Source organism: Hylaeus anthracinus, unplaced genomic scaffold (assembly GCF_026225885.1).
Source record: "Hylaeus anthracinus isolate JK02 unplaced genomic scaffold, UHH_iyHylAnth1.0_haploid 0, whole genome shotgun sequence".
NCBI lineage: Eukaryota > Metazoa > Arthropoda > Insecta > Hymenoptera > Colletidae > Hylaeus > Hylaeus anthracinus.
Genome location: NW_026533254.1, coordinates 14,648,566 through 14,669,576, shown reverse-complemented (window position 1 = coordinate 14,669,576; position 21,011 = coordinate 14,648,566). Strand labels below are relative to the sequence as shown.

At 43.2% G+C, this 21,011-nt stretch overlaps 1 protein-coding gene across 2 annotated transcripts in view; it reads right to left on the bottom strand.

Moving 5' to 3' along the window:
- Window positions 1-626: 626 nt before the first annotated feature.
- Window positions 627-21,011, bottom strand: part of LOC128885473 (broad-complex core protein) — a 91,531-nt gene continuing 71,146 nt past the window's right edge. For both annotated transcript variants that reach the window (XM_054139602.1, XM_054139594.1), the window contains exon 6: window positions 627-4,910. In XM_054139602.1, the coding sequence (XP_053995577.1) occupies window positions 4,555-4,910 (356 nt within the window). In that variant the 3' untranslated portion in view covers window positions 627-4,554. The remainder of the gene's footprint in view (window positions 4,911-21,011) is intronic.

Here is a 21,011-nt window from a genome sequence, read left to right as displayed (position 1 = left end):
TGATCGTCGTCAACGTTGATTCCCTTTGGTCTCGCTCAATGAAAAAGAAGAAAACTAACGAAACAAATAAAAATAAACGTAACAGTCAAATTCACTTTGGTATCGTACCGATTATTCACGTTAATCTCGAGCCCCGGGGCTCGTCGTTCCTTTTTCCACGAAAATTTTCCCGTCGACAAATTTTTTTTCCAAAAACGAATCAGCGGTCGCCGCACGGATCGCAGGGAACCTTCGACAGCATCCGATTCAATCTTCTCGGCTTAAAAGAGTCTCGTCTCGGCTTTTATCTTCGTCGTAATTTTTGTTCTTTTACAATTAACTTACACAACACCGAACATCGACCTAATTCCGTATACTTCTTTTCGTTTTTTTCACCATCATATACCTCTAATATTTTCGTTCCAGTATACCCAACTGAAGGACATCACAGAATTTCCCGATATTAATTAACCAATTAATTTCCTCTCGCTGTACACGCGATCAGCACGCACGCCGGCAATCATAATGTGGAACTCGTTTCGCTAAACATTTCTTCCTTAATTTTGTTGTTGTTGTTATTCATCGTTTAACCCTTCCCCGCGCCCACCGTGTCGCCTGCCACCCCCCGGCCCCCCCCCCACCCGATCCACCCGTTCCCGCGTTCCTTGTTCCCCTTTTATTTTGTAGTCGCCGAATATATCGTATCTTTGATGCTTCTTCGCGTTCGACATATACATATCACAGAATTATAAAAGGTTTCCAAAATGACTAGGATAATTTTCACTAACGAATTCTATCTTCAGCTTCTCCCGAGTCGAAAAGAAATTTTCGGAAAGCAAAGATGTCCACGCGCAAGTCGCCGCCCTCCCCCCATTTTCGCGGAAGGAACGTTTCTCTTTATTTTTGTTTCACTCTCGTTCATTCTTTTCTATCTCCACATTATGCTTTGGCCGGTCGTGGATAAGACGTACTTCGTTTGTTTTATTTATTCTTCTTTTTTTTTTTTTCAATCGTTTCTACCTCTACGAATGTATACGCAAATATTTTAAAAACTCCCGCCATCGGAAGACACCTAAATCTAAAATCGTATAATTTCTCTCTCGCTCTCTCACGGTATACATCTCGTTCTCGCGAAGATATGTTTTTGGAAAACTTGTTCTCCCTGTCCTAGCATCGACTCGTTTCCGTTCACTTTCCTCGATCCCCAGTGCTAACGCCGCTTTAAAAACCCGCGAAGACTGCATCTCGCGCCCCAACCCGTTTCTTTTAAATACATTTCCCTCATTCCATAACTCCCCCGCTACTACGGAACCTAAGAATTAGACGTAGACGTAATTTGTTTTATTCATTTTCCCCTCAAATAATTTGTACTTGCTCGTTAGTTATAATGGCATTTCCTTTGTTTCATTTATTTACTTTTTTTTTTTTCCTTTTGTTGCTTCCTTGTAACCCCCTTACGATAAAACATCAACTTTGTTTCTTTTTACACTGAGCTCTAGACCTGAATATGTTACGCGATGAATAACTCTTTTAGGGCGTTTTCTTTTCACCTTGTACGTACGTTAACGTGGATGTGTATCGAAGATTCAAAGAGAAACAGGGCAGCGCTCGAAGGTCTCGCAAGGAATCGCCCTCGGGCGCCATCTTTCCCATTCGTTTCACCCCCTCGTCTACGTTTCGCACGCCCCGAATCCCCGATCGCGATCGCTTTCCTTCGGCCTGACTCTCGATCTCTCTGTCGTTTGCCGATATCCTTGGTCGAGACGAAAGAAAAGTTTATTCGTAGTTCTGAGACGACGATGCGTCGCTTCGGGACCCGAATTCTATTTTACCTCTTACTCGTAATATTGCACATTCGCCAACGAGACGCGTCGATCGATCGACCCTTCGCGAACGAGCATCTTGGAACAATCCGAACGCTAATAGTCGTCCAGCGCAGACGGTCTTACGATAAACTGAACGCATACACGCGTCGAGCGTCCGCAAAGGGTTGACCGTATCAATTTATTCGCGTTGTACTCGATACGTGAATGAAAGGAGGACGCCCGAGAGTTTTCACCGCCCTGCCCCGTCTTGATCTATCTACGTCGAACTACTTTCGTTTCTTTTGCTTCTCGTTCTCATTCCATCCCTTGTAAGACCTGAACAAGAGAATATCATCGTTATCAATTATATCGTACAGCTCAAAATATTACTTTTAAAGAGTTAAAAATATAGTCTGTGTAATTTGCGCGCACGAAGGACCTGTACACGTGTAGGAGCCCATATAACTTCTACTTGCACTTTTCCACGCTCCTCCTCCCTTCCAATTCCCGTCGTCTTTTCCCTTGTCTTCGACCCCCTCTATCCTATCCGTTCATTCCGTTCTACTCGGCCTTGCCCCAAGAATTCGATCCTGCCTCTCTTCTCAATCTCTCCCGTTTCCCCGAATTTGAGCACAATATTCGTAGAGTTTGTAATTGAATTTCACTTAGGCCTAAGATCCTCGCGATCCCCTATCGTTCGACTGCACAACATTCACGGCATTGCGCTTTAGCACGCGTGTGTGCGTGCGCGACGTGCCCTCATTTAGCTAGCGAAAGCTCCAGCGACGGAAACGTACACACATACGCGCGCGCACGGCTGTTACTATCGTTTCTGATACGGTTTCACGGTTACGTATCCTCGTCTTGCTGCCTCTCTGCTTCTCGTTCCCGCGTCCTTCGCGACTCGACGTCGTCGCCGCGCGACCCTTCCTCAGGTAAAGATCTCGGCCGACGTCGCAACCGCCAGCAAGATAACATTGTGAATTGACGCGATTTGGTGACACGAGAGATCGGCGCACAGACCAGGGATGAATGTTTTTAGATGAGAGGACGAAGCTTCGGAACGGTCTGGCTTGCTGTAAGCGTCAGTTTCCATGCAACGGGGAGTTACGATTCTTCGGATCGAAATGTCACGATAAGGTGATATTTACAGTTTCCACGATGATGAGAGATGTCGTGGTACTCTGGAAATTGTCACTCCGTGTCGCGTGAAAACGGACCTTGGGGTGTATAACTGTCATACATCGATCTTGGAATCAAAAATTTGTTGGGAATTTTTAAAGTGAGAATTATGAAACGTTGAGAGTTTAGATTTGAATTCCGAGAGCGTATACTTCGAAGTATCGTCGAATAAAATTTGTATCGAGAAGTATTGGAAAATGACGGCGAGGTTTTCTTGAAATTACTGCATAAGAGTTAGTCTAGCTTTTCGATGGAAATAATTAACCTTTTCCTTCCAACGGTGGAAATGTAAATAAAGGATTTTTCTTAGAACCTCGATTATTGCTTTCGAATTAGTCAATTGTGAGTTGCAGCGATGGCCAGCCATGCAAACATACCAAGAAACGTTAAAGCAAACTGGTTGAAGCAATTTTCCAATATTCTTCGATACACATTTTACAAGATATAGTTCGAAGTATATCAACTCATGTATTCAAATATGAACTTTCTGCGTGGCATATCTTTTATGTTAAAAATTCCTTAGAATTACCCAGTTTTGGTCGCTTTAAAGATTCACTCGGACTGTCCACTTTCCTTGGCAGAAGAATTTTAATTTTGCCAGATCGATGGGTAATCCACAATCAGGGATCAATAATTTGGAATTCTTCTAAAAGAATCACGATTACCGAGTACTTGTTACTTAACCAAACGTAACTACGCGTAGACTAAACGGACTTTAATGGAAATATGTATTTTATAATTTTTAGAAATGTGCAAAGGTATCGTGCATCCCTGATCGCAAGACCTTTAAATCAAAACCGTATATATAATCTATATATTCCATCTGTATGTATATTCCATGAACATGTCAATCGCGACTCAGTAATAATTAACCAGAAATTCTGCCCAAGATGATGCCACAGAAAAGTCGACAGTACGAGTGAGCCCTGAAACACTTCCTCTCATCCCTGAAGCGATCCTCCTGCTTCCATCCGTGAAACCCGATTTCGGTCTACGAATTTCCGCAAGGGAATTCGCCTGAACGCCAACCGACGTCGTAGTCACCTCTGATCCCTTCTTAGAATGTCTTAAAGCAATAGTCGCATCTCGAGACCTCGTTTAAAATCGGTCCAGGCCCCCCCGACACCTCGGGGCCTCGACGCAATGGAATGTATTCTCAGCTCGCGAAAGCGCGTGCCACGGCAACCATAAACGAACCGGCGATAATTCTCGCGAATAATCACGGATCGCGTCTCAGTCGATTACTCTCCTCTTTTCTTCTTTGGATTCGATCGCAGTCTTGACACGAGGGGAGCTACGAAACGACGACTACGAGCGGAGGCGCGTTTCTCTGACGGAAGAGCGTCGGCGGACGAGTCGACGGAAGGTATCGACGACGATCGCAGGACCGCCACCGCGCGGGACCGTTTTCGTTCGCGATCGACGCGTTTCGAGGTCGCGTGGCTCGATCTCCCGTGATCGAGCCGGCATACGGCGACGGCGAGCAGCGAAGAGCCGAATCGGAAACGTGAACGCGTCGTCGCGCGTTACGCGAACGACGACGTGGGGGGTCCGGGGACGGGGTGACTGTAAGACGGTCCCGACATTTTCATTGCGGCTGCTGCTGCATCTGGGCCTGGCGCATGCTGCCTAGAACGTTCTTGATCGTGCTGGTCTTCAGCAGCCTCTTCAGCATGCCGCTCGAGCCGCGATGCTGGAGGCTCTTGTGCGTCGTGAGCGAGTTCTTCGTGCGGTACCTGCGATTGCAAAACTCGCAAACGTAGAGGGTGTCCGATTGCTCGTGCTTGTCCTGGAAATGACGCTTCAGGGAGTAGTAGCATGAGAAGTTGCGACGGCAGTACGGGCATTCCTGAGGCTCGTTTATGCCGCCCGCCGTTGGCGGCGGCATCCGGTACATGGCAGAGGGAGGCGTCGACGGTGCTGGATGCATCCCGTTGCCCGTACCTGCAAAACCGTCCTTTGTCAGACATGCGTGCGCTCAGATCGTCTCTGATCGTTCCGCGAGAACAGTATCATAGCTTTTTTACCGTAGACAATTTCAGTGGACTGGATCAACCAAAATGTTTTACTACGCCGTCATTCTTTATACTTCTGCTACTCAAATTAATATTTGAATCATTAAGCGTTATAGAAAAAAAAAAAGGTAATCTCTCTCATTCTACAATACTTTCTCCGATATTGATTGATTCTAACTGATGATTCCTGTATTATGCACTTGACGAATTTAATAACAAATACTGATTCTCAATGCTATTTTGCTTATATTATATTCTGTATACAATATATTCGTGTATTTTTATAGAGGTTAATAAATAGCGTAAGATACATCCGGTCCACTCAAACATCCTACAGTTAATTTTCTTTCACTTTCTAGACTTTAATGATTACTCTCAAACAATCAATCGACCTGACTACGATACCAAAAAGGAGACGATAGAGTATCATGATACTGTTCCCGTGGCAAAATGTAAAATAAATATCATTCCCTTACAAACAAAATACCCAACCTGTCCACTTTCGATTTTAACGTGTTCCTGCAAGGTAGTAATTCTGCGCGGAGTCGTAGAATTCAGGTCTCCGCTGCTGCGTGAGGAATATTAGGCGTAGATACTCGATAATTTTTAAAATACTAGTGTTTCGTTTACAATGTAACTTGCGATACATGACTGTATCGCGAATATTGATTTTCGTCGAAATAGCTACGTGATTTGACAGAGAATTTGGTTTGTTCTAATTGGATTTCATTTACCACTCCAACAGATTGATTGCTTATTTTTGGTGTTAACGCCAAGCAGATGGTTTCAAATGTCAAGACAAGATCTTAACCAGTCATTTCCAGATTTATGGTCGAGGTAGGTCAGTTAGAGACATTACTGGGATGTAATACTACTCTACAAGGTTTTCAATAGCGTATCAAAAGACCTCTTGAAGCAATTACGCTTGACAAATGGTCATAACTTCGAACGCATTGAGCAGAAACGTTAAATATGACGATACCCCCTCTTGACCAATTCTCTTCATGTCTCGAAGGTGAAGGTCACTTGAAGGTCACTTGAAGGTCACTTCAGAGTCACTTCAAGGCCATTTTAAGGTCGCTTTGCTACGGGTCCTTCTATTTCTCTTTTTATCACTCATCACTTGGCAACGAAATCTTTATTTTTCAAAGTTACATTGCACATGACTTTCAACACTAATATTTCTAAACTTACCGAGTGTCTACGCCTAACGTTCTACAGATAGCAATAGGTACCTGTGTTTCACCATCCTGCAGAAGCACGTTGAAATCATAGAGGAATAGGTTGGGTCTTTTCCATATTAGGATTCAATCTTTCTCGACCGTCCGAGATGGGAAGCAGATGGGAAGAGGTGAACGAATCATCGCGAGTCGAGGAGGAAACGCGCGTTAAACCAGCTTGCCAGAAATTTCGATGTCGGAACATCCAGCGTGGCCCTGGATTAGTAATAGGCTGGAAGCTCGAGTGACGCTATTCTCGTTAAAGGTTCCTCGTTCCATTCGCGAAACGACCTCGGCTCCGCTTTAACGCAACCCTACCATCTGTCACGGGGATCAATCAAGGATTACCACAGGTTGACTCCGCTCCCTGCCGCGAGCATGTGGATGCATCGTCGATCGATATCGGAGCGAATCGAATTGAATCCTGAGCGACCAATGCGACTGGAGGTATCGTTAATTGACCGAAGTGGTAATTAGTCGAGTGAGCAGAGACGAAGAGGACCAAAACCACCATGCCAGACGCGTCGCGATTCGTAACCCAATTAGACGTTTTCCGAATACCGTAATTTCCCGCTGTTAAATAGTCACGGAAAAAGATAAAAAAAAAAAAAAAGAAGGTAAAGTGTTAATTCGACGCTTCAGAGGTGCAAGGCTAACGTAGTCGTGCATGAAACAAGCCACGTTTATTATAGTAGACGCGTTTCGGCTTCGACGAAAGTATCGTGTTTGTGCAATGCAGGGAGAGGCAAAATTATTAGTTCGAATAACGAATGAAATAACGAATTAACGACATATTAATATCTACTTAATATGTATATTATATATAATATATAATTTCATCTATAATCACATATTAATTTATCGTTACGCTCTTCAATATGTGCACAATTTCTACGAATTCGATAGTCATATATAGAAGCTCAACAAACTTCAATTAATTTGCTTATTCGGCATAAACTACAATCCGAATCAAACGATTAAACTACAGTACAACAATTTTTCTATAGTTACTCGTGTATAATAGCTCAACAAATCACGTTTCGTTCGCTTATTCTACTGCAATCTGAATCTCAATCGATTGTACTCTGTTTTAACAAATGACAGGTTACTCGAAAATCGTTAGATCGAATAGATATGGCGAATAAATCATTACAGAGTGTCGTTCGTTATCCGTCGTTCATTATCCATCGTTCGACTAAAATTCTGCCCATCTCCAGTGCGGGGGAGTGCGATGGTCATGCTCGCGCGGTTAGTTCGTGGCGAAAGAGATCGATAAACGCGACAATTTCCCGGAGTGGCGAATAAAATTATGAAAAGCTACGGTTAGCGAAAGAATAAAATTAACGGAAATCAAACGAGACGCAAAAACGCGACGCGCCGTCGTCATGCATCGACGCGAAGGTTCGTTACTCGCATTAATCAAATGAAAATGAAAAAAAAAATATGATTTTCAACAATTTCGAACCGATCGACGAATCGTCTAGGATCGATCCGCCGCTCTCGAAGCCGGCATTCCGTGTTAGGCGGCGAGTATCGAGTCTGCAAAACGAGCATCAAACGACGATACACAATAGCATGCACACAACATCGAACATCGAAAAGCCACGACAGAAATAATGTAAAAAAAAAAAAAAAAAAAATAAAATAAACAGGATAAAAATGGAAGGAGGAGACAAGCGAAATTATATTTAAAAAAGAAAACAACGTACGTAGACGTAAACAGGGTAATTGCCACAAAACACATACATAAGAAAATAGATGGGAGAAGGTAGGGGGTGTTAGTGGGAAAAACCTGAAGCGTAATCGTATATCCTGTTTGGGTCGAGACTCGAAAACTCCTAGTCGGAAATATGTGCACGGTAGTGCTCGGATAACTACGCTGGAATCGAAACTGCACTGTTGCAGTTAGTCGCATTTGATACTCCAGGAATTCTTATACTTCGGACTAAGACTCATTTAGGGTACCGACACATGGCCAATATCATCAAAACAACGATATCGTGTTGATAGTATTGAGAAGTCGTGGTTCACATGGACGACTCAATATCAGTGACACAATATTTCCAATTTTATGTTGAACGGCAACGTCGATGGGATAGAAGTACACGAAATATTGAAGTGATATTGTCTCTGGATGGTCCATGTTCGAGATTCTACAGTAATGTTGACCGTGTGTCAGTACCTTTAGTCATTTAACTTCAAACCGGTGCCGCGCGAGTATCCACGACAGCCGCAAACGCAAACCAAAAATTATTGCATTATAACTTTATTCAGACTGCTATTAATCGTGCACAGTAGGAACTTGGTAAAAAAAAAAAAAATGATACGAAAAATTTGTCGATAGTAATCTATCGAAGATGAAATGAAAAAATATAGTGGACGCTATTAGAGAAATTTACTAAGCTCACAAAAGATTAAATACACCAAATTTTTTAGTTTGCATCGGACACTGTCGCAGAAGTAGGCGAACGGCACCGGTTGGAAATTAGACCAATCGTGTTTTTAATCCCATTGCTGTCGCTAGAGTCGACGGCAGCTCGAGCCAAAGAAATACAAGCAGAGATGATTCCATTTCGGTTATCCGGGTTAGACTCGGCGCAGTTATGCGAGCATTACCGTAAATCCCATCGATCGGTAGATTCAACGATCTCTCCGTTGTTCTAGACGCATCGGATCGAAGTCACCGACAGGGGGTATTATAACGGAGCCGCGAATACCGGAAGAATTCGATCGGCGACCGTACGGTACCGAAGAGAACGAAGGACGACTGGAGGAGAGGAAAGAAAAGCAGTTTCGCGCGGGAGTAGGACGGAGGAATGAACTTGACGCTGGGACGAAAGCTCGAACCGCGCGAAGAAGACGCAGAAGAAGAATAAGAAGAAGAACAAGAGGAGGAGGAGGAGAAGAAGAAGAAGAAGAAGAAGAAGAAGGGCCAATCCACGTAGTAGTTCGGACCGGTTTCTCTGGCATGCACTCTCTGCGAACGGTGAGGGCAGGGGAGTACCGGAAAAAGGAAGAGGGAACGAACTGTCGACGAGGAGCCGAGGTCGTTGCGAACCAACGATTATGCGATTGTGACCTACGCGAGCGTACCAACGGTTGGGGTTACACACGGTCGAGTAAAAGGGATAACAGAAAGAAGGACGGATAAGTACAGACGGAGCATTAAGGAGGATCGATCGAGAAGATAGAAAAATCACGTGTAAAAGCACACCTTTGAAAAGTGTGTCGTTTGACAGGTACGTGTGCCCCTACCTTATCTAAACCTTCAAAAGAACTTAATGTCAATGTCGCCGGGTCTGCTCTTATGATAGGTATATATATGGGTCATCAGGGAGTTACGCGAGCAGTACACCCGCTCGCAGATGACGCATCTGTACTCCTCCTGTCGCTCGGCGTGCTTGTCGGCAACGTGGCGTTTCAGGGACGCTTTGCTGCATAGCACCTTGTTGCACAGCTGGCAGGTGAACAGCTTCTTCGCTGACTGGGTGTTCAGAGAGTTCAAGGTCATAGAGGTGAGCACTGAAACACAACAATGCACCTCATGCAGCTGCAACCCCCACACTTATACCCTAAAGCCGTATCAAAGGGGTGACGCAAGCGATAAACTCTTTCTCTCTGCGTTCACGTATTCTCTGTTGTCTCTTGTCCTGGTACCGCCCTATCGAGTATCGTTCGACAAATCCCATCCCTCGCTATCTCTTTGCTCGTGCTCGTATTCTCCTGAACGTCGCGACAGGTCTGACAGCGGGTATCTCGGGACGAGGAGATCGGGTACGAAGGAGTCGCGCTACGTGGACGAATGGATATCGGGTCTTTCCTAACTAGGGGAGACCTCGAACGTTGAATTTCTATCGATAGATCGAAAACGCGCCCGACAAACCCAGGGAACGTTTCTCGAGTTCGAGTTCTATCTCCGACCGAGCGCTTGTCCTTTCGAATTATTCACGAAATACCGATCCCAAGGACGCGCCGGTCTCCTTATTCGCCGTGTTCTGTGTCGCGTGTACCTGGCACAATCTCTAAGCATCGACGTCTCGCGTACCCCACGATCACGGAAGCAGTTCTCGTTTTACCTTCCCAGCTGTTCTATTGTAGAATGCATGGATGTTTTTGTTCCGTGACGTGGAATTACATCGCTCGATGAAGTTGCGGTTGGGAGACTTCTATCGCTATCAAAGGCGAGATAATTCGATACGTTCGAGACCAATGCCAGGAGAGTTCTGCGACAACGTTGCCAGGTGGTTTCCGTCTTGCGCAACCCTCCGGGATGGTTTGTCCGTGTAATCGACCCAATCCCGTCGCGCGCTACTCTTTGAAACGTCGGGAGATTGAACGCGGCCGCGTTACGAAAGGTACAAGCGAATCAAAAAGGAAGCTGAACCGACGAGTTGAACGTGCTCGAGACCTGCTCCCTGACGAACGGAGAATGGGGTACAGGGTAGCCTGCGGAAACTCTTCCAACGACGTTTCGAAACGCTCGGTCGCCTTTCGGGGGAGCGAAGTAAGAACTTTCAATGCCAGTCTTTTCTTCGGGACCGCGGGGCCAAAGGCACGAAGGGTTTAAGACGTATGGCGAGTGCGCGCGCGCTCGGCAACCGTAACGGTGAACGAGTAAGTAGAATAACTCCGTGCGTAGCTGGCAGATTGACGTGCGGTTTATCCGTGTGCGCGACTTCTATGCATTCACGGGCGTATGCAATTGAGACGCAGGAGATAGAGAACGAACGAGCAGGCGAGCGAAAAAGAAAGGGAAAACTAAGGGTCGCGGAATGAAGAACGAAACGAAGCATGGACACGGAAACGCGTCAATAAGGAGGCGCGCGCGGTTCATTTGTAATGGCCGCGTGCTCGTTAATTAAAAAAAAAGATCCGGTCAGACGTTGCCGTTGCTAAAGCCTCCCGTTATGCTACCTACACGTATACGTGAATATATACATGTGTGTGTGTGTGTGCGCGCGTCTGTGTGTGCGTGTTTCCGTGTGTATGAGCGTATTTATGTGTGTGTATAATATCTGCCTTTTTCCTTCGCCCTTTAGCCATCGAACGCGTACAAGGCCGGGGGCCAACCCCTTCGTTCAAAATGGCTTTCGGAGTAAAAAAAAAAAAAAGAGCTTTTTATCCAATTTCTCGAGCTGCCCCGTGTCTCGTTAAGCTTCCGGCAAAAGAAACTGTGAAAACAGCCACCTCGCTGATGAGGTCGGCCGGTGGATTTCGATGGAAATCGTGAATTATATCGTATACACGCGTACACAGTCTCTCGCGCGCAAAGACGCTCTTTTGTAACCCGAGCAACGGAGGGAAACGGGAACAATGGGGTTGGGGTTGAACCGTGGATAGACAGACCAGGTTTTGCACAAATACTGCGCGCTCGTTTCCGACAATAAACACTTTCCACAGTCACTTTAAGTATTACGCATACGTGCGGACGCATTGTACGTATGCTTCGTTAGGCGTCACGAGCGCGTACCGCGCGAAGCCTAACAAAACGTGGGGAATATGTCGAGTGAAAAAAAAAAAAGTTCAATAATAATTATAATAATAATAATAATAAAAAAAAGAAAAATAAAAAGAAACGAGACGAGAAATAAAGGAGACGACGAGAAGGAAACACTGAGCATTCTGGGTGACACTTAAAGCATGCAATTCGATGTAAACGTAATAATAATGCGTGAGCCTGGCGAGCGGCGTGGCGGCTTAACCTGTTCTCCCTTTTATCCGTACCGCGAGTCGGTCGTTTAGCGCCAGAAGGGTGGAATTACAGAAACTCGAATGACCGAGGGATGCATCAGCTCGCGTATCCTCGCAACGTTTATCGAAATGTATTCGTTAGGCGGATACACAAGATGGCATCCCTTAATCTGATTTGTTTGTATATACCTCGATGTTTGTACCGTATCATTTTTGGTTCGATTCAAAATCATCGATTATATGTAATTCGACTCTTTTGACGGCGAACCATCAGTATGGCCTTCGTGATCGAGAACGCATGGTCCTTTGACACCAGCGCCGACAGGACGCTGAAATACGGCACTGCCTCTTTTCTTGAAATCGAAGCGAGACAATCGATGTGCGAAGCGCTGGCGGAGAAATCGTTCTGGGAACTGATCGAACTCGATTTGGGCCGCTCGAAAAGCGAATGGAATGCAATGCGGAGTTGCAAAAATATTTCTACGTGATATCATAAATTAACTGTTTTATATACATTGCATTTCAAACGATCGTTTTATATAATTCTCGATGGATGAATAAACTGTTTGTTCAAACCATACCAGACTATTAATAATAAGAATTTTCATGTAAATTTATCTGATGGTACTCGAAGCAAACCCGATTTACCACGCAAATATGTAATTCCTAAATCTAATATTTATTCATCATTCAAGGTTTCCAACTATACATTTCTAACATATATAATGTATTATTTCTGAAAAGGACCTAATATTAAATTGGAACGATGAATAAATATTACGTTCAAAATAACAATTTACACAGGAAATCGAATCTGCTCTCACTACCGAAAAACGATAAACTTACATACCAAACCAATTTCAGGACTGCAATGAAATATTTTTAATTAATTATAAAAGCATTTAGTTTGCATTAGCATCTTTTCGAGGTTCGCCCAGTTAACTGTAATACCACAGCTTGCGCTAGACCCGAGAAACCATAAACTGTGGTCCCGAATTTCGTTTCAAGCATCCCTAACGCGGATTTTGTCGAAAGGCGAGGCAGTGCCGTACACTCTTTCTTTCCTTTCTCGTTTGCGTTGCTCTTCGCCTTCCGGTGCGTCCAAGTTTTTCACGGGAAAAACAAAGGCGCGTGGCACCTGTTCCTCCTTTCTTCGAGAACCCTTTGCGACCCTGGTGCGCGTTCTCCTGGTCGTGAATCGTTCTTACTTCGTGCTCCGCGCGACCACGCGCGTCGTCTTCTCACATTTTCTCCCTCTTTTCGCCGTCGAAAGTGAAGGCCGTTTTACGTACTACCGTTCCACCGTGTATAGCGGCACCCGATGGAAACACGAACACGCGGACGAACAACGGTCGAACAATGGGCGCGTCGTGTCCAGCCGATCGTTACCCGATTTATTGAATGATCGCCTTCCACGGCCGATGGAATTTCGAGCCGTGTCGCTTTCCATTGACGACACGAGCCCGTTGTGTTCGTGTCTCGTCGATCGACGTGTAACTTACCTTCCAGCTGAAAGAAAGAATCGTGGACGCGAAACAACGTTGTTCACGGGTTGTAACCGTTCGATAGAGCGTGTACGGGCTCGCACACGCTGCGGGGTGCGAGGGGAACGAATACCTAATTGTGAGATGCAAAGCCGTTGTTACGTCGATTTCCTGTTTTTTGTTGTTGTTGTTGTTGTTGTTGTTGATGATGATGATTTGTTTTTTTTTTTTTTCGAGGATGTGATAGGTGACTAAAAATAAAGATGAAAATAAAACGAAGAAATACAAGCGAGTTATTAAACCAAATAGTACATTTCGTATATTATATATGTATATATATAATATATATATATATATATAAAAAAAGGTGAAAATATATTAAGATGCATTTGACATTGCTTAAAAATAAAAATAATAATAACTATAATATAATAATAATAATAATAATAATAATAATAATAATAATAATAATATTAATAGTCGTCAATAAATATATATTGTAACCAGAACACCTTGGCAGATAACAAATAATAAGTAAGCACGGTAACGCTCGACATACTCGCTTAAAGATGATACGATTTGTACCCGGAAAAAAAAAAAATAAAACAAACGGAGTCGTTACCGGAAAGAATTCAGACTTTTTGTTTTCCATGTTTCCCGGACGTTTTCGAGATGTTTCGAGCCCGATGGCACCGGTTTTCTCTCTCTCCCCCCCCCTCTCTCTCTCTCTCTCTCTCTCTCTCTGTTTATTTTTTCATACAATTTTACATATCCGACGAATTTCGAAATAAGCTCGTTTTCTCTCTCCCCTATTTAACTTTTTTTGTTTTAATCTATCAGTGCTTCGCCGCTTTCTTTACTTTCCTCCTCGTTCTGATACTCTCCCCCCCCCCCCACCCCCACCCCACCCTCCATTTCTCTGCCTAGCTAACTCGGAAATACAAAATGATTCTGCGCAACCGTAATCGCGAATATCATAGTTCGCTTACGCGCAGGTGAATCATAATCGTCGACGGTGTGTCTGCTCAGTATCCGTGGGTGATCGCTAAATTTAAACTCTATATCGTACGGGTAATTAAACGGAATTACAGGCTTACTTTAATTAATTATGAGTAGCTATTGTGCGAAACTGCTGCTCGCTTTTCCGTCTGTAATTGTAAATGTAGTTGCTCGCGATAAGAACAGTAAACAAAAATGTAAAGAAAAAAAAAAAGAAAAAAATAGAAATGAAAACTAAAAGAGGAAAAGTAACTCGGAGAAATTAAAGAACAACGTAAGATCCTGTCGTTCCTATCTTGCGTAAGTCTACGGATTAATGATTACGTGAAACAAACAAACAAACAAAAATATGTGAAGAACCTAAGGCACTCGCGTGCCCGTGCATATATGTGTGTGTAACTATGCATACAGATGCGTGCCTCTTACCCATGACCGTATAATTAAACAGTGAATTAAAAAAGAAAACTGTGTCTGTGTGTCGTAAGCCTATCGTGTAAACGAACAAAAGATATATCATAAGAAACGTATAAAACAAAAACGAGAAGCGAATGAAGGAAACGTGGGTATGTCAGATAGTACAAAAAAAAAAAAAAAGAAAAGAAACAACTATGTAGTATGTATTTTAGCAACGAATGAATCTCACTGCGTTTGCGTCGATCCTGCCTCGAAACAATTGCGTTCATCACAAATTTTCGGTGGCTTTTTTTCATTTTTCATTTTCTTGCTTTCTTTCTCAGTTGATTCGAACTCCTGCGGTGCCCCTGCCGTATCAAATCGCGTCTCCCAATGCTTTCCTCTACCCCGTGTTAACTTAGAAATTAGATACTTTTAATTAACATCGTTTGGTAACATCAGTCAAGAAAACGTTTAAACATCAGTCCAATGTAAATGTCGACTAACTCGAACGATTAAAAAGGAAGGACAAAAAAAAATAGAAAAAAAAAAGAAAAAGAATAGATAAATCAGTCCAATTCAGTCTGACAACCAAATCGTGTCGCGGGTGGCGGCGGCTAACTAGTAATTGCAATCAGGTACGCGTCTCGAGCCTTCTCCCTTAAGTATTGTTTGCTCTCCCCCGTAGTCGAACGTTTCAGTTTTCTTAACCCGTTTCCCTCCGTGGGACTCCGTCATCTTTGAAATTGATTTCGGTGGCTCGACAAACCAACAACCCCTTTCGTGTTTGTTAATTTTTACATAATTTTGTGTTTTAACAAATTTGATAAGAAATATTGTTAGAATTAATTTAATAGGGCGAACAATTGAAATAACAAACGATGGATTAAGACAAGAAAGCATGATTATTTTTTTACCTGCAGTGAAAGTTATTTATGATTCAAACCAATAATTAAATTCTAATTTTCTTATTTCTTATATTCGTCGTTTGAAAATGTTATCCAGATAATAATGTTCCTGGAAGTAAACAGGTTAATCCGACCAATAAACATCACCACCCTCGCCCTTGAGAAGGGCGTGAACACGCGACCAGCCGTGACACGTTCAATTCAACGATTCAGTCTTTCAAAGTTCGATAACGCATTCGAACAGATATTCTTTTGCACTGGCCAATCGTAAAAATAGTAAGGAAGCACCTTCGCTCTCCTTTGTCTTTGCGCGTGAATTTCGCAAGGCCAACTACAGAGCGCGAATTCCGAGAACGGCGTTTACTATTCCCGACGCGTCGATTTTCACATTCGACGGGCTCGTCGGGTATAATTATAAATTATCTTTAAAGACGCAAATAAAAAACAAAAGAAAAAAAAAAAAGAAAATTATAGAAATCCGTATCGCGTTAACGTAAAGCGAAATTAATTAATACATATAATAAACGAAAGACGAAAAAATAAAATGAGAAACAAATATTTAAAAAAAAAAAAAAAAAAAAGCAAAGAAGATACTCGAATAAACCTCTACTAATATATAATTTGCAGTTAAATATTCATTCAATTTATATTAATTTCATTAATAATTTATTATTCTCATAATATAGCGCCGACCGCGGATCGGAGGGCGAATATATATTCCGCAATTAATATTTGGCCATTTTTACAGTAGTCACAAATCAATTTCTTTGAATAAATCTACTAGTTTAAATATTATCAATATCAGTTCTTTCTCCAGTCCTGACTACTATAAAATTGTGTTCGTTAATCACTCTTTCTCTCTCTCTCTCTCTCTCTCTCTCTCTCTCTCTCTCTCTCTCTCTCGCTCGCTCGCGCTCTCTCTTTCGTAATTTAAAGCTTCGTCCCTCTCAGTTTCCTCTTTCCAAACCGAACAAAGAAACTCCACACTCTTTCACGACATCGTTTCTTTTATCCCCCACTCATTTATTTATTTGCATAATAATGCTCGGCGTCGGGCGTACTTTCGAACGCTAAATAAAATCTGCTAAACGATCCAACCCCGCAACCCCACCCCACCCCCCAGCCCCATCCCACCCCACCCGATCCCCTTTTATTCAATATGCCCCTAGTCGAAATTTCACGGTGGCAGGTAAACGAAATTGCTTCGGATCGCGAAATGAACCTACTTCGAAAATACGAGCGACGCGGATCACTTGAAACGGAATATAACCTAATTTAAATTATCATAGCCTATCTAACGATGCACAAGTGTGTCTTCGTGTCGACTTGTTCCGTGTTCGTCGATAAATATTCGTGTATCGAGCTGTTCTGTGTCAGTCCTCTGTGTGTGTGTGTGTGTGTGTGTGTGTGCGTGCGCGCGTATGTGTCGTTTATGCTTCCGGCGAGTATGTATGCCTGTGGATGGGTTCACCGTTTTGTACAATGATGCAACAGTGTGCTTATCCCGGTACGCTGTAAAATATATATCGTATGTGTCGTCTATGTGTGCTCAGCGAATTACTTTGCGATCAATCCTCTACGAATGTCGACGCACGACGGGACCTAGTCTGTCTATATGTTTACCGTTTGGGGACCTTCGAGGTCTTCCTGAACCGCGGCGAAACGTTCCCCGACCACGTAACTCGACGAGCATAGTGTTAATCGAATGGCAAACGTCGAATAAAGTCAACTGAAATTGACGACACGAATAAATTTCTGCTCGTTTGACAAATGCGAAGTTTTTATTCGTCGCTAAATCCTTGGCATTTAATTTAGGATCGCGACGTATTTGGGTCGTGCCTTTCGCGTTTGGCTCGAGTTTCCACTCACGAGTCCCGCGCGTTGCAAATCGAAGGGTTAACGAATAGAAGGTTGTTCAATTTTCGTCGGTACTTCGGAATTTTGTTTTCCTCTCGTAGGAACGGTTACCGTTAAATTTACGTGATTTTTAATCCGTATACCGACGGAATCAATATCTTGCTCCGAAACGAAAGAATGAGACTCCGGAAAAGAAGTCGGGGAAGGTTCGACGATGGAAGATCTCGCGATCGTCAGAAAGTCCTCGCGTGGTTTTGCTTATCAAAGTTCTACTAAAATATAGGTATATGCTATGTAGTCGGTTATATGTATATATGGCTATTATCGTTTAGTATATAAGTTACCTGTCAGTGTTAGTGGACCGTGTTTCCTCTTCTCTCGCCCTCTTCCCCCCCTCCCCTCCCTCCCACCCATCGAACCGTATGAAAAAAGAAACCCGAAGGCGTTTAAATTCGCGACGCGGTTTCCGTCGTGTTTTGAAAAAAGTTCGCCGTGAAACGGATGTCGTCACCGCTACCGTATCTCTTCCCCCGCTCCGTCCCTTTCTAGCTCCTTTCGCGCGCGGTGCGTTAAACGGTGAGAACGGGAGGTAGAGGGGGAAGAAAATTCGAAAGTGCAAGAAAGTAGAGACACGACGTCGGTTGGGTGCGCGCGTTGGAGAGGTGGCGAAGAATGGAAGTGTATGCAAATGAATTCGCGCCAAGGCCAAATCGAGTCGAGGGTGAAACGCGCCTTCCTTCTCTGCTGTTCTCACGCCGAGTATTGTAATTGTCGGACTTTCGACGACGACAGAACGAAATTAAATAAAATTATGTCGTTGCATGCGAAATCTCGGATTCCCCGACGCGATTACATTGCGGTCGAACGATTGTGCTCGTTGTGCAAGGTAACCGATGGAACAAGCAGCGATATGGTCGATTTATAGGTAAAAGAACGAATCGAAAATGTAAGACAATGTTTTCTTGTTCGAGCTTTCGTTGCCGCGAAAACGAACTTTGAATATTTGTGAAGTACACGTGTATTGTAGAGAGAGAAAATGATCAGTCTACTCGTTAAAGAATTTTCGTATCTGATGGTTATCGAAAACGTAAAACAAAAATTTCTGATTCGAGTCTTTGCTTTTGGCTAGACATACGTGCATTGTAGGGAGAAAGACCGACGAATCCTGGACGGAATGACGGCTCGTATCGAGTCAGAGATTTTAGACAGCCTGTAACTAATTGTATGTAAAAATTACACGACACTATTCAAATTTTACTTTCTTGTAGTAGTACATTAGTTTCAACACCTGGATTAATCTGTAATTTCTCCTTACAAAACTTGTCTTGATCCGAGTTTTTATAATTTATCGATGCATTTATAGTGTATGAAAGTCGTGTACCAAATGTATATAGTATCTTTTAAATAACATATTAAATACGCTTGCATCTCATCGAAAATAATATATCAAATCTGCCGGCTCTCAGTTCTACTATAAAAAGAAGTAATTAAACAAATCCTCAACGACAGCAAATTCTTCTCTATTCCCAATAGAAGCAAGTATAACAACGGAGATCCCGAGTCCGTCTACATAATTCTTTCTTCCAACATTTTATTTGAACACTTCGTTTGTGGTTAAATAAAGAATTTCATAAGCCAACACGAGATCTCCGTTATTACATTTGCCCTTTCATAGATAGAAGACGGAAGAATTTGCTTTTCCAGATTACTCGTTTACCTACTTCCGCTTCAAGAGGGAATCATAACGAGTGATTTCAATTCCGTAACCAAGTTACGGAAAAGTACACTTTTTCCAGGAAAATCCGACGTTTCGTATGCAACAACTTAATATAAACGAAAGAAGAAGATAAACACGAACGTGCGGTATCACGCACGGCAACGAAGAAGTATAATGAACGCGTGAAGGGAAAGGAAATAAACGTTCGATCCTAACGGCGACGATGATAGTAGTAAACTGAAATGCAACTGCAAAAAGTTTCATTCACCCTGTTGCGGCGTGTCGTAGAGAACGCGTTCGCGTCATCGATATTGTTTTCTTATTAAGCATCATAGCACGGAACACTGTACCATAAAATTCGACAAGTGACAATTTCATGAACGCGAACACGTTCGCGAAAACATCCCCTAACGGAGCCAATGCAACACCTCACGCAACTGGCTTGTACATAATAGCAATAATAGTTATAATGATAATCATAAAAATAATAATAGTAAGATAAGGTACTTTACGTAAAGCCCGGTGTATACCATTGAAATGAATATGTGTCTGTGTGCAAGGTACCCCGCTAAAGCATTTAATATGGAATGAATATATTAAGATAAAATATATATGTATATATTATATTATATTATATCAATGTATGTCCTTTCTCGCGGTTCGTCGCGAATAGACAACGAAATCGAGTCGCGGAGGAATCGCAGAGCTTCCTTCGCCACGGCTACAGAACGCGCGCGATACGAATGCTGCTAACTCCGCCCAGTCGACCAATCGTATTCGACGAGACGCTCCCGTCGTCTTCGTGCACAGTCTACAAAAAGCGTCGTCTAGCGGTGTGCGCTGTATCCTGTTTCACAAGACGTGTAATTACAATGTACAGAAACGCTACCGAGCAGTAGTCGACTTGTCGGGCTGTATTTTAAAAATGCTCCCCGTGGCGCCTCCCATTGGGCGGAGTCAGTAGCATTCTTCTAGCGCGCTCACGATACCCTGCGTATTTCGCTTAACACTTTGTAACTTTTGTTTACTTTTTACAGCTGCGTTGCCGTGATACCGATCGTTGCCGATTTGCGACGGACGAGGTTCCCTATTTTTCCCTTCTTCCGCGCGTTACTTTTCAACCCCTCTCCCTTGATTTCCTCTCGTGTCCAGTCTGTCCTTGCCACACCCACCCGCCCCACCCACCCCCCCCCCCAACCCCTCACCCCCACCCCACCCCCTCGAACATCGAAACAATTAAAAATTCTCGAGTCTTTCTGGTTAATCAATATTCATTTTACAGTCTTTTCGAAACGTTTCGGACGTTTCCGCCTAAAGTTAGTTGGACGATGGTGTCTTCGACACCTGGAAGTATTCGTTTCCTTTCATTTCCTTTCTTTCGTCGAAATACGTAAACCTAACTACCGTCTATAGCCTGCGGTTAAGCCGTGTGTCTTATCGAACAGTCGACCCCGGCCCGGAGATGGGCAAAAATTTCTATCTAAACGAGCACTTCGAATAACGAATAAAAGATGAACGACATTTGTTCGTTGCTCGTTTCATATAAATTCGAATTTATAAAATCATGTTCGTTACTTGTTGAATGAGAATTAGAGGTTGAAGTATAGTCGATTAGACGTTATCACAATAACGCGTAGTCTTTTCACGAATTTAAGCACGTATTTTCTTTCGATGAAGATAAAATAGGTAAATTCACTGTAAATAGTGTGGCCTTGATTGCATTAATCAATTTAAAAATAAAAATACCGATAAATATTCAAC